Source organism: Manacus vitellinus, unplaced genomic scaffold (assembly GCF_001715985.3).
Source record: "Manacus vitellinus isolate BGI_N305 unplaced genomic scaffold, ASM171598v3 scaffold_1_pilon, whole genome shotgun sequence".
Taxonomy (NCBI): Eukaryota; Metazoa; Chordata; class Aves; order Passeriformes; family Pipridae; genus Manacus; species Manacus vitellinus.
The window spans coordinates 7,079,580-7,097,580 of NW_021939396.1; the positions used below are offsets into that span (position 1 = coordinate 7,079,580).

At 40.3% G+C, this 18,001-nt stretch overlaps 1 protein-coding gene across 1 annotated transcript in view; it reads right to left on the reverse strand.

The window, feature by feature from the left end:
• TG (thyroglobulin) overlaps window positions 1-18,001 on the reverse strand; it is a 146,726-nt gene that overhangs the window by 61,564 nt on the left and 67,161 nt on the right. The window contains exons 37-41 of the mRNA XM_029959261.1: window positions 17,521-17,685; window positions 16,209-16,431; window positions 12,362-12,455; window positions 8,573-8,732; window positions 3,362-3,561 (exon numbers count right to left, since the gene is read on the reverse strand). Of these exons, the coding sequence (XP_029815121.1) occupies window positions 3,362-3,561; window positions 8,573-8,732; window positions 12,362-12,455; window positions 16,209-16,431; window positions 17,521-17,685 (842 nt within the window). The remainder of the gene's footprint in view (window positions 1-3,361; window positions 3,562-8,572; window positions 8,733-12,361; window positions 12,456-16,208; window positions 16,432-17,520; window positions 17,686-18,001) is intronic.

Consider the following 18,001-nt stretch of genomic DNA (forward strand, 5'->3'; position numbering starts at 1 on the left):
TGAACTCCAAAAAGCAAAAGAAACTCAGAAACTCCAGGCATTTGCATAATCTCATCACTGTTACTGATCATTAATATGTTACAGTGACTGCATTTTATCCATGAAATACATATGGGGAGCATTACAGATTTCTAAGTCATGACTTGTATTTATTAATTAAAATAATATCCAGTAGTTACTTTGTATTACTTTTAGAAAAAGAAAAACCTAGTGTGCAACTAGTTCAAGCACTCAGTCTTGCAATGCCACTGCCAGAAGGTATCTTTGATGGAACACAACAAAAGAATCCAAGAGCCCATACAATTGGCAGCACTTGGAACATGCTCTGTAAGAAGTGTTGGAAGGGACCTCCAGACATCATCTGGTCCAATCCCTGTGTTCCAACAGGGCCACCTTTAGCCAGTTGCCCAGGACCATGTCCAGATGGCTTTGGAATATTTCCAGGATGAAGACTTCACAACCTCCCTGGGCAACCTAGACAGGCACCCAGTCACTTCCCTGGGCAACCTGTGCAGATGCTCAGTCACCTTCACAAGTGATGACATGAGAAGGTGACAGAAACTAACTGCATGTGCCATAGGGATGGCTGCATTTTACAGATGGTTTTGGGAGAAATTCTATGAGGCCTGGTTGTTTCTCACAAATAACTGAAAGAATATATTTGGGACCTTTAGGGAAACACAATCTTGCAAGGGCCAACAACACCGAGGCGATTCTATACAAATCTGAGACTACCGAAGACACGATATCAGGAATACCAAATTTGGGTAGGGATGTAGCAAAACTGGGATCACTGGAAAAAAAGTAATCAGAGTTGGTTGATTTGTTTGAGAGGGAGTGAGCCTGGTAAAGGGGAAGAAAAGGAGATGGCAAAAGAGGAAAGAAAGGGGATCTAAAGTGTAGCTAATCACCAGGATCAGGGATATTTATAGTCCACGTCAGACAGCCCTGCACCTGACTGCAGTAGTTTCAGAAGGGCAATAAACCTTCTCTTTCCAGTATTGACTGATCTGCTTCCATGGCCAGGAGGGACCCGGTGTCTTCCCTTGTGTTGTGTGGAAGAAGTCTGGGAGCTTTCCTCCTGACACCTGCCAGGGATGCCTGGGGAGGACACCTAACATAGCTGCCCTCCACAGCTTCCTGAAATCCATACCATTGATCCACTCTTCTATATCAAAATTGCACTGGCAAATAAATAAATTAATCAAAAGATGAAGTCAGATGCCAGGTTAATGCCCTTAAACCATTTAAAACAAGACCATAATCACTGATACCACTTTTTAATAATCACACAACTGAAAGGTGAAATAAATTATAAAGGGTCCTCATGATAGTTTTTTATTGATTTTGTACAATCTGTTTACAGATCTGTTCAAAAAAAAAAACCTATTATAGGGCAGACATAGGAAACTCAAAAGCATTTTGCTGTTTCAGGTGCTTGTCTTCTTGTAAAGAAAGTTTCATACATCACACCTCTCTGCACGCTCAGAAACAGTATGGTTTTATCATGCATAGCAAAGACCGAAACAAAGAGCACAAAGCTGACTTTTGCAGAAGAGCTGTACTGCTTCATGGTATTTTCCCTCAGGAAAGCTATACCTGGTATATATTCTCAGTTTTATGCTTCTTAGCCTGTGTGCAGCTCCTTTTTTACAGTAAAATTAAAAGTATTCAATGATTTTGGTGTCTGGGAACAAAAGCAAGACACATCCCTTTACAGTAGGTGTAAGTGAGAAATCTGAGTAAACCAACAGTTGCATTTGGCATCACTTTAATAAAAAACAAAATCTTAAAAAAAAAAAAAGCAATCAAGTATATTTTAAAGCTACAAGCTCCTTGTACTGTTGCTTGCTTTTCATTTTGTCAGTGTACTTCACAAGAAAACTACATCCACTGTGATGCTGTCAGGATAAATAATTAATACTTCTCTGAAACCAGTGGAGACCCTGTTTTTGCTAAGACAGTGGTCTGCACAGTCCCAGGAAGAAAATTGTTGTTACAAACTTTAGGTAAGTGGAAAGAACTGATGCACCTGCCTGCTCATTGCACTTGCCACTGTTTTCCATTATTCAATGTTCTGCTGCAGGAGAAAGAATGAGTTTAGACTTTTTTGTATAAAAGAAAAGATGTAATGTGGAACTACACTCAGAAGTAACAATAAGCAAAGAGGTTCTTGCATTTCCCTTTCTTGAGTTGCTCAACTGGTAAATTGCACTTTATCCTGCCACAGCTTTCACAGGGCCCCATCCTCAGTCATGTCAGTAAAGGGTTTGTGATTTCAGAGTAAAAGTACGATAAAACTGAAAGAAAACAGCTCTGGGTCTCCTGGCCAATTAACTGCTATGCCAAGAGCTGAGTAAAAATCTTGGAACTGTGTGAGGAATGATCTGACAATGACACAAAAAACCCCCCAACTACTGAGCAGCGATTTTCATGACTTCCCTTGCCTTCCCCATTAGAGTGATGCAATTAAAATAAACTTACTGAGCCATGGGGATGCAAAAGGCAAGTTATGTTTTCTGAAGCAAGGTCACACTGAAGAAAAATTAAGATGTCATTATTTTCAAGACAAGATTGTATTTAATTGGGCCCTAGGCTTCCTGAACCAAGAATTCCATCCCCCTGCTTACTGTTTGAAGTCAACCCTGCTAGCAGAGAGATCATTTTGTCCAAGTACCATTTCTGCTGGATACATAAACCTCCTCTGATCATTAAGCCTTATTTAGAGCACACCACTCCTATCTTAGGCTGTAAAGAGAAACGGTAGTATTGACACTGACAAAACTGATCTCAAAGTCCTGAGATTCAACATGGGAAAGGTTGTAAAAACATGGATCACTTGGACTGACTGAGAAAATGGTCTAAGCTGACAGCAAATAAGCCCATCAGTAAACACATTTTTACTCTCTGAAACTTCCTTTTCTTTTAAATGAAATCTGCCATAAGATCTGATAAAAAGATTGGATACTTTAACGTGCAGAAATCTGGCTCATCAGTTTTAGAGTCTAAAGACTGCTGACCAAGAAATGTATTTATGGAATGGAAACTAAGCTGTTGTACCTGTAAGTTATGAAACAAGATTATTTATATAATGCACAAAAAACCACAGTGACGAAAACTAGATTCTTACTATGAGTAAATCAAACACAAAAGTGCATCTCTTGTACATCCTGGTGAAGCGCTCAGCTCCTGGAGATAACAGTCCCAGGTGAGATGAAAAATAACTATAGCAATAACAGCCCTATTAGTGCTGCCAAGGTATGGACGAAATAAAACCAGCACCCACACACTGCAACATCCTCATCTCTGCATCAACATCCTTTCACAATGAAGTTGAAGCTGAAGCAGGAATGGAACTTACCATCAACAACACCCTCCTGAAAAGGTCAGTATCTGCTGTCTCTGTGAGCAGGTGAATGCTGGTGACATCTGCCCCACCACGGTCAGCTCCCAAAGAAACCCTGCTGGGGTCTCCTCCAAAGCCAGCAATGTTCTGCTGCACCCACTTCAAAGCTGCCAGTTGATCCAAAAGTCCAGCATTCCCACTCGCCTCAGCAGAACCTGTTGTAGAAAATAAAATGGGGTTGAAAAGAAATAAAACTATAAACCTTTGAAGTTTTGACTAAATGTCACATTTTTAGCAGCTCCTGAAGCTGAACTTGGACAAAACTGCTACCATAAGTTAAAAGTCTAAAGTGGTCTCTTCCAAGGTTATCACTTTACAGACTGACTCCATTTCAGTTTTTACCACTCCACCAGGCAGCCCTGGAGGTGCCTCTTTGTCTGTCCTGTTGATAGAAAAATAACACCCCAACTTCTAAGCTTCATTAGGACACATCATGGCAGGAGACTTGAACACAGGTTCAGGTATCCACAAATTTAGCCATAAGATTCTTTTTCTACGTAAGTAGATCGATCTTAGAATGAATTAAAAGCACACAAAAAAATCTGTGTGTTTTCCAGATTCTTGAGTTGGAAGGGACCCATAAGGATCATTGACTGTTTCCCTGGAGTGCACCTAATTGCATATTTCCTTCCTACATCCCTTTTATACACTTACCCTGTCTGACCAATCATTATAAGTCATAACATCTTGGATTTCTTTACATGCTTCCAGACATTATTTTAAAATGCATATCTCCATCTACATCCTCTGAGATTATCCCATGTCTAACTGATAGAAATCTGATATATATATATATATTTCAGAAATATGAATATATAAATACTCATATTTTTGTTAACATGGAAACAAATAATTAATCATGTATTTCACATGCCTAAGTATCAACACTTACTTTTCAACCTCAACAAGTGGTAACCTGATACTTTGATTAACAGGAAACTAATGCTGAAAGCATCTAATGATGCAACCCCCTAGGTAAGGTTAATTTTATATCAACAAAAGCAGAAATAAGTAATTCCTCCACAATCTGTAAGAAAGGAATAGAAAATGATTATTCACTGTCTACTTCTTTATAATCCACAATGAGCCATTTATTTTTAAAGTTTTAAAATTCTCCACATTTAAAACTTGAGGAAAAAAGCCCCACAGGGCAAGACAAAAAAGTCATGAATAGAAAAACAGATGAAACTATTTGTTTCTTCCATTGCCAAGACCAAATAGTACAATTTTAAACTAAGGGTAGGTTCAGAAACTAGTGAATCAAAATCAACAGAGAGTGGAATAAAAAGCTGCCACTTTGTGGAGATGTAGCCCTGTCTTGGGCAAAGAGCAATTGAAAGTTTACATCCTGTGGTAGATATCAATATACTTACTGTAATGAATTACTGAGGTGTCAAACCTACCAGTTTAAGCAGCAGAATAAATACAGAGGAGAATAGATTACTGGTAGCCTTGCAGGGTTTAGAGATACCCACATCATAACAGGCATCGCTGTAAGCACCCTTCCAGTAGGGCAGCCAAGAACTAAGTGGTGCAAAAACCAAAAAATCACAATCTTCCATCTATAGCCATAGTTTCAGATGAACAGTCCAAGCCATACCAGCGAAGCAATGGAGAAAAAGCTTTCCCTGGTCAGTTTTTGGGGTTTGTTTTGGTTTGGTTTTAGTTTTTTTCTGCACACCACGACCAGTTCCCAGGGTCCTCAATCCAACAATAAACCCACTCTGTGCTGTTGAAAAGGCAATCTCATCTTAAGGACTTGCTGCATCCCTTGTGAGACATCCCCAGAGGAAGTGAAATCACAGAATCATTTAGGTTGGAAGAGACCCTTAAGATCATCGAATCCAAGTGTTAACTGCCAGGTCCATCACTAAACCACGTCCCCAAGTGCCACAGCAACAAATCTTTTAAATGGTGACTCCACCACTACCCTGAACTGCCTGTTCCAGTGCTTGACAATCCTTTTGGTGAAGAAATTTCTATACGTAAATCCATGTAAATGTTTTAGCCACACAATTATTATATATATATATATATATAATATATATTTGTTTAATATAGTACCAATACATTAAACAAAAAGTTCTAAGAGGGAAATATAACCAGTTCCTTTTGCCCTGGCAAAAACCACAACCAGGTTGTGAAATGTACCACACTGGAGAACAGTGGACATTCACAGGAGTTAGACCAAAAGAAACATGTCTGCCAGGAATCTTTTCCACTGCCTTTTTGTAGGAAAAGATTGCATTCCTGAGAACCACAGGAGACTGAAAAGAAACCAGTGTCTTTGTTTGCTTCCTTCTGAACATACATTTCTGTTATTACCAAATGGGAGAACAATAGTGCTAAACAAAAGCATGAAAATCATTCTGTTTTATATGATTTCATGGAATCTTAAAAGAATCAAACCCAAAACCATGACTGTCTTCTCCATATCCTTGCCATCTGTATCAATGGCAATTCACCCTTATTTTTCCAGATGCAAAGCAAGAGGTAAAGGCACTAGTAAGAATGTGCATCTTCTTTTGTAACATCAATGAGTGACAGTAAATTAAATTAAACATCCTTTGTATGAAGAAGGAAAAGAGTTCTTTCAGTTCTTGAAAAAGCCCTGCCATTGAGATCAGAACAGCTGTAGAACTAACAAAAACCCCAACCAAACAAAAGGAAATCTGTTGTTTTCACTGCTCTTCAGTTCCTTAAATATCCATTCAATTTCTTCATTTCTAGTTTTGCAATTTATAACAAGTCAACTTAAGAGGATTCAGCACTTTGCTTAGTTGGACGATGAAATTAATATTACTCACAAGTTCATAACTTTTATTTCTAATTGTAGAGCCTTCTAACAGTCCTGCTGCTAATGTTCCCACAGTCCTAAGGGCGAGCTCCTGCCTCCCTTGAAACTAATGGCTAAACTTCCAAAGGACCAGGATTTGTCTTTCATGAAGAATGAAAAACATCCCTGGAATATCATTAAGGATCTGTTAGAGAAAAATCCTTGTATTACTTGACCCAGACTGCTAAGATTCATTGAAAATCCCCAGTGGCTACTGTCATGTACAGGAGGATTCAAAGATGCTCTATCAACCTGTGGGGGACCAGAATGGGTAGACTGAAAATCCCTGCTGCTGGGAACCCTGATACAAACACACACACTTTATTACCCCCACCCCATGGAGTAAAGACAACATAGGGGAGATAGTATGTGATACTGAAGGAATTTTTAAGGTTTCCCATGAATATGGAGCTTAGCTTGCTGTTTGGACAACACTCTGATACATGATGTGATTCTTGGGGTTGTCCTGTGTAGGGCCAGGAGTTGAAATCTGATGTTCCTCGTAGGTCCCTTCCAACTCAGGATATTCTATGATTCTAGGATACCAGGATTTTCCCAAATGCACACCAAGGACTTCTCAAAGAGGATGAGGTCAGCAAAGACTGCACTTTTCTTTGGTCACAGCTCCACAGTACAAATGAGGAAAAGGTCCCCAGATAGTCCCAAAATGTAATGAACCACCTCTATCTGAAGGTTTGCAGGAATGCCAATCAGGTACAGCAAGCCCATGTCTTGACATTTTGGGACATGTAAGCAGATCCCTACGAAAAAGAGACTGAATAATTTTCCTGATCCCAAAATTATGGACCATCACATAAATACTGGTGTATAATATTCAGCCCCTCCAGCAGTTTCTGTTTAGGAAGAAACCTGGGTGAGGTTCACTGGGCTGAAGGAGGTTAGTGGGTAATGTGTGGGCAGTGCTGCGTAATGGAAGCTCCCACAGCACATATCCACACTGCATTTGGCTCTAGACAAAATTAAATTATGGTATCGCTTTCATAAACATCAGGTTTGCACTGATGAAAACAGCGATTTTTTTTTTCTCACAGATACACCTATAGCCAATTTCTTATCTAAATGAGTAAGGAGCTTTAGTGCCAGATCTCTAGATATTGAATGAAAGATGGGCTTTGCTGGGAGTGAGCTTTGAACAAAACAGTAAATAGAGAAGGGACAAAATAACCAATAACTGCAGTTATAACCCCAAACTGGGCAAAATCTACCCAGCAGTGAACACTTAAAAGAATCATGATGCAAAGTATGTAGGTCTGGTAATTGCAAACATGGCAAATATAACTTCCTAAAGGTTATAAAGGTATTAAAATGCCCACAAAGGAGACCAAGAATTGCTGCAAGACCAATAGAGACAGAGCTCCATTTGGAACTGTTGCATTTTCTCTCCACGTCTCTCTACCTTAGTTCCCCTGCCCCAGGCAGAAGTGAAAGATGGTATAAAGAAAAGTATTCTCTATTTGCTTAAACAGGTAAGTCTAATAAAAGTCAAAATGAAAAAAAGAAAAAAAAACAATCCCAAAGAGCAGATGGCACTACCACAAAGGTTTAGGGAGATCCAATGTACATTTTCATGTGTATGTGCCTCTTTGTGATGGGAATTTGTATAATTTTCAATAGCAATTGATATTAGGGGGCAATAGGAGAGCAAAAGTGTCCTTTACACTAGAGTATGGGGAAGAGTTGCAAACACAGAACATGCAGTTAGATTCAGGACAGTATGGAGGGCTAACAGATTCAAATTAAATGTGGCAAGTCCTTCAGAGGAGAAGTCAAGCTGAACTGCTGAGGAACCAACCATCTTTGTGCCATACTTCCATCCTTTCGCATTCTTCTTACCATGAACCTGCAGTTATTCCTCTCTGCCTCTTCCCCACTCTGACATGGGCACAACAGAGCATCAGCAAAATTTCATGGATGGAACAATTTGGAAGTTGGAGTCATTGAAAACCATACCCGCAATGGTAGGCCACTGGAATTAGCAGGAATTTTGATGCCTAACCTATCTTCATGTATGTCTGCAAAACCCAATATCCACAGTTGCATTTGCAAACAGAAGTCTAACCAGTGCTTCGATACGGATGCTTGAGTTTGGTTTGTTGTCCCTTTGCCTCCAGCCCTTCCCCTTTCTCTTCAGATCTAGTCACCACCATTTCTTGACCATTTTTCTTTTCAAAAAAAAGAAAAAAAACAAATCAGTGAAATATATGGGTTTCTCAAGTTAAAAAACTACTTAAAAAAAAAATCAGAAGCAGAAGTGGTACAGAATGCAATTTATCCCATAGCTGTGTTTGCTCTGGAAATCCATGACTTACCAGTACTAAGGAAGCCAAAGACACCAACCCGGTAGTTTGCTGTCACAACAATGACGTTACCGATGGCAGCGAGGTAGGATCCATCCAGAGTTGTCTTTCCCTCCTCAGCACTGTAACTCCCTCCATTGTGGAAGAACAGCAACACAGACATATTTTTGACCTGCCATGACAACAACCAGGTTACTATTCCTGTAGCCAACTGCTTTTGTCAGTCACCGATGAGAACACAAGCATCTTCCCCATTAATATTATCTAAGCCATTTATAGCTCTTTATGAGTGACCATAATGAGGGGGTATCTGGCTATCTGTCTGGAATTCAATGGCTATTGTCATAATTCTCCACAAATTGTCCACAATTACCTATATACCATTAAAGAGGGCACTCTGTCCAGTATAAGGTGGATCTAATAGCATCATTGTGTTCCACCAGTCAATATCTCCTCTAGGTTAGCCCAAGGCAGCTCCTCTTGCCTTGGCCACTGAGCATGTGGTGGGCTTATCTTTGCTAAAGCATACCTGCTTCACACAAACATTCAGGAAAAGTTCAAACAAGAGGGAAACAGGAGAAGGGCTGCAGCCAGGCAGGAGACCTCAGCACATACCAGCAGGTTACAGTTCTACCAAGATGACACTCTAAAGAAATACCCTCAGTGAAACATACGGAGGGGTTTTGTTTCAGTTTTTGTCTTTTTTTTTCTTTCCTGCTGAATAAAGCAGAATAACCTGCTCCAATGATAGAAAGGTTTTTTCAAAATGTAACCCCAATTTTCCATTCAGCACTTTCATCCCCTATTGCCCACTTTGGGACTATCCTGAAGGAGGCTCCTCTCTCCTCTGCTCAGCAGCAGGTCACACACACCCACCATCCCACTTTCTGCATTGGCAGTTGGCGGTGTTTTCTGAAGAAGAGCTGGTGGCCCCTGCAGCAGCATCAAAGTACATCTGGGGTTGGTTTTCCCTGCAGTTAGAGGGCAATGAGCTCTGCTGCTGTTATTTTCTGGATGGAGCTTAGCTAAACACAGCAGTGCCATCTGTTCTGGCAAAGGATGTCTCCAGCAAAAACATGACTGGCTGTACAGGAGAAGCAGCATCCTGAAAAATTATGGAATAGAAGGCAAACACCCCTCAGTTGCCCTTAATTTTTCACAACTGTGCACACTCCTCACTTATCTATCTGGTGAATCACTTCAGGGGTTTCTTGTGAACATGACAATGTTACCAAGAAAACCCAAGAAATTGCAAGCACTGAGACTTGCTGCTTTTTCTCATTAACTTCTCCGAATTGAAATTGCCTAATTTGCAGTGCCTTGTCTGTGGTTCCCATTTCTGCACTGCACGCAGCACAGAGAGAGATGGAGGTAAAGAAAAAAATGAAATAATGTGTTTTCAGATGGAAACTCATTCTGAAATACAACCACATGGAGCCATGTCAGCTAAAACAGTATTAACCATCATATTCAGCCTGCTCCATCCCCTCAGTTCACCATGGTTAAGCCTGAGGTTCACACTAAGCATTTCCCATGTGTCCACAGCCTCTGTAGCACCATGCCCTCCAGTTGCCCTGTAAATTGCATATTACATTATTCTGAGTGACTTTACCCAATGCTATAGTGATGAAAAGCTTAAGAAAGGTTAAGTCAGGCAATAAAATTTTGAAATGGCAAACCAAAGCCATTTGCAACAGCTGCAACAGATATGGAGTAATTCAGGGGAAGATTTAGCACTGGGACTGTGCACAGTGCCAAGTGTATGGATGTAGCATTCCCATTTCTTAGTCTGCATCCAGCAATGGGAAGCCCAGCAGCTCCATCATAGTCTCATGACTGCAAGGTCTTAGGTCCCATGTGAAAACCCTAACAGGAGAATGAAGTTCAGCAGCACCAGGAAGTCTGAAAGGCTTCATAATATTCAGAACCATCTTCTCTATCACAGAATCACAGAACGGGTAATGTTGGAAGGGACCACCGGTGGGGTTATCTGGTCCAACCCTCCCTGCTCATCCTTCTGTAAAAAACACTTGGCAGGAATAGATTTAAACTCTACCAAGCCAGGCAATCTACAGTGCTTTTACTACTGCAAAATATTGTTCAGTAAATAATTGAGTGCAATGGGGATGATGCACTAAGGATGGGAATAACATGTGCAGGGGATGGGGTAGGAGGAGAGAGGGTACACTTTCTATTCCTATTTAATGGAGATTTTAAAATCATGATTGTACAATTAAACTCTTCTTAAATGAAGGTAAAGCACAGCTTTGCTTTGCTCGTGTAACAGGTGGTGATGATTACAGATGGAAAAAATCAGAAGTGCCAGTTTAATTGTGATACTTGTAGCTACAGAAGCAAAATGATGTCATTCACCTTCTTCACTGATTGATACTTTGAGAGTCCTTTGGCAACAGGCATCAGTCCCTGCACTGTGCTCTTGTTGAGGCTCAAAATGCTCCTGAATGACCTCTGCATTCACTGCTTTTCAAGAGATTTTGTATTCAATATTTACTAGCTGATTTAACCTTCCATGGGCTGAAAATACATAACTATAGTTCTCTGTGAGTAAAAAATAGAGCTCACCACAAAAAGAGGCAGGAAAATGCAATGCTTTCTGCTCCCAGCTACTTCTGTAAAACCAGAAGTTTTAGTTCTCTCTTGGGCTGGACTTCTACATGTGAAACTGATTGACTTGATTGGATCTACTTCTACTTTACACCTCTACAAAAGAGGGATTCAGCTCACAGGACCGCCAGGAGAAGAGACAAGCCTATTTAGTCTATCAGATGGTAGAAAATACAATGTTTTCAAATAAACTATCTTGAAAGCAGCTCTTAAGCATAGATGGCAAACTGCCTGGGACAGTGACCTGATGGTTTCAATAAGTGGGGACTACATTCGAGGCAAAATGACAGTCTGATGCTGCAGGGAGAAGACAGACTGCTGGTCTCTCTGATGATTAAAACGGGCCTGCAAGGCACTCTCTGTGCTGCTGTCAGATAGCTAGACCAGCTCTTTCCAGACATGATGTATGACAGACTTATAAATTTCTACTATAACTACCATCACCTTCTGAAAATTTCCAGTAGTGTGGAAAGAAACAGTTCCTGTCTCTGAGCCCACTCTTCAATGAGATTCATATGTTATTCAGCAGCTTTATCCCCAGCCCCCCAGGGGTTGGCCAATCATTTTAGCTTGGCTTTAACTTGAAGCTTTCTTTTATATCTTTTAGAATGAGAAAATCAAGAACTTTCAAATGATGATTCCTCACATTGTACCAGTGGCCCAGTCATTTTTGAAACATCTATTTTTATGCTCTGTGAGCTGGCCACAAATCTAGCATTGCTTTGCCACTCTCATTCCTCAACAGATCTCCCACAGATGTCAACAGGGGAACAGTAAATATGAGGGTGAAATAAAACCATCAGCAGCTCCCTGACTGGTGGCAAGTGTTGATGTATTGTCTAGCATTATTGTCTGCTGGACAGTTGATCTCACTGCAGGAACATTGCCATTTCTGTCCCTAATTTCTCCACCTTTGCCCCCACCTTCTTCTTGTCCTTTGTTTCTCTCTTTGTCTCTCTTATTTCTAGCTTTTTAGTATACTCTCCTCCTGGTTACCCAACACGGCTCATGGAAAGTCTGCAGGGAATACTCTTGCACTAGTAAAAACACTAGAGTGCCTAATTTAACTTTGCAGGTTCTGTGAACACAGGAAAAACAAGCACTCATGTCAGTTAAAATACTTTGAAAAAAGACAGTGCTCAGCTACAAAAAAAATTCGACTTGTCTCCTACTTACAGAGGTGGCAGGAACAAAGATGTTCAGATACAGGCAGTCTTCACTGACAGACTGTGGCGGGGCCTCTCCATCTCCTGGCTGCCAACACGCTGCCCTAGAGACACCAATTGAGAAAGCTACAATAAAAAGGCTTGTACTCTTTTTCCACTGGTGTTATTTCCTCATATTTTGATGCATTAGCTTAATAAAATCATTAAATCTGCAGATCTCAATCACATTTAAAACCGTGCCCACCTATATTTTAGTAACAGGTATGTAGATTTGTACACACACACACAGTGCAATGTATTTGTATGTCAAGAGTCCTTCCTCAGAAGCCCTGCCCCATTTTAAAAAGCTAAGAACTTGACAATATGTTTTCAAAAAACTCACGCTTTACATAAACTGCACAAAATTATCACCAGCTGCAAGGGGAGCAGAGCTGGGGGTCTCAGGCCCAGATCTCCCCTGCTACTGCCTGTACAACTATATAATCCACTCTTTTGATGAAATGTCAGTTATTTATTTTAATTTCTAATAGTCTGTGGGCTACATATATTTTGATTAATTTTCTAATGGTCTGTGGGCTCCATTTCTTTATGTTTAATTTATTTTCTAATGGTCTGTGGGAAAATACAGTAAGTTTAAAATTTTAATGCATTTTTAAAATCTCTTTGCTTTAAGTAGCAGAGCAGACCATTAACAGTGCCAATCAATGTTAAAAGTGACCTTGTAACAGGAGTTCAGGAGCCAACCACGTACAGAAAACCATTCTCTGTCCATCATCTGAATGAGAGTCATATGCTCAAGCATATAAAGTATAAGAATCAAGTGGATGAATTTTGCAGTTCTGTAATAAGCTACTTTGAAGCCAGTTCCTTCTACTTTACAGCCATATTTGTATCAGACAATGAGTTATAGAAAAACATCACAATTTATTAGAGAATAAGCCAAAAGAGGCTATGGAAAGATGGTAATATTTCAGAGAATTGTTTCTAAATTATTATTTTAATGCCTTTGTAAAATTTTGCCTTGAAGGTGTGAAGAAAGTAATAGAAAACCACAAAGAAAAGGACCAGATTTAATGTAATTCTACAATTTTTTTCCATAAGGTGATATCACTCAACAGCTTTCCCACTGACATAGAGAATCACATCATCTCCAACCAAAACTGCTAAAGCCATTTTAGGCAGAGAAAATATGAATTCCCAGGTAGGAATCCTGCCAGGACAACAGGTCTAACACTACTAATCATACAGCTTTCCACAGGGCAGCAGGAATCATCACCCATGACCACGGTTTTTTTTTTGTCCAGCTCCCAGAAGCTCCTCATGCTGGGACCGACTCCAGGGAAAGGCTGCCACCTGCTGAGGCAAGTCCACAGCTCTTCCAGCAGCTAGAGACTTCAATAGCTGGATGGGGGTTTTAGTTGGGTTGGGTTGGGTTTTTTTAAGTCTTTTATCAGGTCCAGGGTGATAAATAAATGTTTCTCTTCCATCACTAATAGTACTGTGCTCGTGTGAGTTTATTATATACAAGTATTGAGCAACATTAATATATAATCCTAAAAAAATCAACACTTTCTATACATACAGAGAGTGAGGTCTCTCCTATTCTCCAAGTGAAAAGTCAAATAATTATATTTTTTAACTGGTCTACTCTGGCCTCCAATCGGAAGGTCTGGAGACACACTATTTTTAACGCTGCTGATGCTTTTGAGAAAGCATGCAGGATCACTCTTGAGGAGAAAAGACAACACAGAAAGAATTGTGTCTTGCAGAATATACCACCTAAAGAGTCTTTCTGCTGTGCCTTTTGCAACTGGACGTGTCTCTCTCATATTGGCCTTTTTAGCCACCAGCGTGCTTGTAACAAACGTGGGTAGAGCCCTTCCCAAATCTTCGTTCGCGAAGCCTGGCCATGATAACCCTAAATTAATAATAGAAGATAATGGCCAAATTCTTCATTGGACTAAGACAGCACTGTGAATTCAAAAGATAGGAACAGATTAACTAAGGTCCCTAAATTGTTTTCAAAACCAGCCAGGTTGCTCATTGCAACACCAGGTCTTCAAAGGGAGACCACAGAGGCAGGTAGGTCTCACCAAAGCCCTACAGACACCACACTGTGGCTGTGGACACCAAGAGCTCGTGCTGTCTGTGCTAATTTAACATCACTGTGAACATGAGAAAGTAAAAAGCCACGTCCCACCAGACTTAACCAATGTACATGAGGTTGTGGCTACTGTGGTTATGCTGTTAACACCTCTGCAGGTCAGGTGCAACCTGAAGGACAAGATCACCACAGGCCAGATGCTCTTTCAACTCCCCAAGAAAACAAATGCCACATCTCTTTTCACTCAGTTCATCAAAGACTTTGCTAGAAACCTCTGGAGACAAATCCTGAGTAAAGGAGGGACCAAATAGATTCCACACAGCTGACAGGTGTCTAAATCTGTAGCCTCAGAGTGTGTTTCCACCAAAGCAGGTGGTGATTCATGTCAGGCCTGCAGGCCCTCATCCTCCCAGATCCCTTGCAAAACCTCCCATTTCCTTAACCATGAAGCTCCTGGTCAGATTTGTTTGCTCAAGTAGTTCATCACTAACCACATGAGGACCACTCTTGGTGCCAGGAACTGAACAGGACTGCATGGCTCTGTGTGCATGATCTCAGTAGACCTCAGGTCCATATTAGCTGCCTGGGAAGCTCTTGAGCTGCTAACCCCAGCTCTCAGCCCTGATTTCTCCAACTTCCTCTACAGAAACTTCATGTAGTCCTTTAACAAGTTCTCTCCTTCTGACTGTTCTGCATCTTTGATCTCCCGGTTCTTGTTTCTATCATTATTTTTTTCCTTGCAGCTATTCATGTCTGCCGTGAAACAGTCAGTAGGGATGCGCTGTGAGAAAGGCCCTATAAGAAACACTCCACTTTCAAAGATTATAGCTGGTTTCTTGTTGTTGCTGCATTTTTATTTGCTTTGGGGTTTTTGTAATCCACTGTCCTGACATGTTCCACAGCACTGGTATTCTAAGCAGTGTCACCCAAACCCTCTTTTCTTTAGGAAACAGACACTCACAATTTGTCATTTTGTTTCCCCAGTGTAACAAAATTAAGACTTCTATTGTAAGACTAAATTAAACACAAACATGCACACAAAGGTGATGTCTGTAGAGTGCCTCTAACCTAAACTCACCAGACAGAGATGCCTGTAGAGCTCTGGAGAGCAGGGACAGCCAATTAGAAACACTAGATAGAGGCACTTAGGAGAAATTTAGCCCATCTGTTAAAACAGTTCCTAGCACTCTTTCCATCTTAAGGCATTACCTAAATGTTTATAACTTCTGTATTTCTATCCAAGCCATTTAGCAAGTATTTGTCTTTTAATAGTTTTTGGACAGAAAAGATTTTCTGGGTCCTTCAGCCTGATCTCCTGGACACAACTAGGCAGATAATTTCTATATGAGGCCCACAGCTTCTGGTTACATCAGTGTTTAAATACCCCTGTTTGACTAAATGTCTACAAATTTATGGCTCAGTAGGAGTAAAATATATTTGTATAAATATCAAAAATACCTGTATAAATTCCATTCAGAATGAAAATGCACAGACAGCAGACATTTGGTGGGGAGTTACCTATAGATTCAAGGCGACGTACTGGAATTTGCCTTTTTTCTTAAGGGGCTTGCATGCTTTAACATATAGATGGACAAAATATTCTTTTTGCTAATCAAAGTCCCAAAGTTGTACCTGTCTGTACTCTATAGCTTGCTTTGTAAGAAAGGACATGAGTATTGTGGTCATCACTCCAGCTGCTTTCATACACCTGGACCGACAAGCGCTTCTGTAGATGGTGACAGGGGTTTCTTACCGAGCCACTGTGGCATTCCAGGTTTCCACCCAGGCAGAGGGCTCTGGAGGATTGAAGCGCCTCTCTGCAAGGGGAGGGGCAGCATATGGGACCCCCAGGAACTGGCTGATATTTCTCCATTCTGAGCCAATGCGGATCACCTGGGATTTGCCCACCAGATTTCCATGGGACGGGATGTACACAGACGGGGTCAAATCCAATTCAGAAATGGGCAGGAATAAATCTGTCACAGAGGGAACAGAGGAAAAATAATTGGCTTTTTCAAGTTATTACCATTTCAGAAATGAAAATCAGCCCTATTTCCCTTAGTTTTAAACTATGTGCCCGATTTCCTTCTTTAAATGAAACAGATAAATTTGTGTTATTGTCTCATTATAAAATAATTCATTAAAATAGAGCTATTTCTTTCCTAAAACAATGTATTTGATAGGCAGAAACCAAATTCCAAACCATGGAACTAAAACCCAAACTGTACAGAACAAACGCACAAGTCTAGCTTTTTTTGTCTCTGTCTCTGATTTTGCTGCACTTGACAATGACAACCCCCTTTTCTCTCATTGAGTTTGAACTTGGAAGGTTCTCATTGACTTCTGACTCTTCACAGAATTTCAGTGAAACAAAAACAAAAATTTTCTTCCCTTCCCCTTTATTTTTACCTGGGTTCTAATTACTTCTAATAAATGAAATAATCAGTATTACATGAAAAGAAAACAGTATCTATAGAAATCAAGGGGAATAAAATCAATTAAATTTCTAGTTTCAAATAAGTACTTAACCATATAATAGAATTTTTACCTGTCTACACTGTCTACACAATTTCTTTTTCTCTCTAAAATCATTTTCACTTCTTTAAAATATTAGTTCATCCTGGTTTGGGAAAAGGGATGTCTGTTTGGGGTGGGTTTTTTTGTTTTCTCCAGAGATGGTCCTTAACACTTTAAATTGACAGTGGGCTTTCAACACTCTGTGTGTAATTCTCAGAGTTTAAAAGGAAGGGCATATCATTTTCTGCAGATGAAAAGGATCTGGACTTTCACTACTGTTCTTGTTTGGTTTTACTGTTCTGCACTTTCTAAAGCACCTTTCATAAACTAGACTTCCTTTACCATACCTGCTTCAGCACTAGAGGGTAACATCATGATTTCATGCATTTTTACAAAAAGTGCTAGGCTGTAACTCCACTGAAACGGCAATGGACAAGTGTCTAGGAGACATCTATATCACTTCATGTCTAGTGAGGATTTCCTCACCCCCCATTCACAAGAACTGTGCACAGCTCAGGTCCTCCCCCACAGCCTTAACCTGTTCTTACCTTGTCTCCTGTAGATATAGGCAGCAGGTTCTTTGAGTAAAACCCGGCAGCTGTGTCCTTGCAGGCCGTGTGTGCAGATCTGTGTATCAGGGTAGAAAACGCATCTTATTGCTGAAGGCTGGATTTCTAGTGTAACCACTGTACATGACTGGTTCTTTGAACAAGCTATGAGGTGAAACATGAAGAAAAAGGGCAGGTAAAAATGTATCCTCACAGCAGTTTATATGACATTGTTACACTATGCTTAAAAGAAAGGGTTTAGAACAGGTGAAGCAACAAGATATAAAGTAGCTCTAAAGCAGTATAATGGGATATAAAAGTCCTCAAATTCCCAGAAAATTCTCCAAAATAGCCAAAGGACTAGAAGGTTACATTGGCTTTAAAATGGAATAATACAGCAAGAGAAATATTATCACAGGTTTTAGAAGGAGAAAAGCATTATCTAATAAAGTACTGATAACCTCATCTGAATTCAAACAGT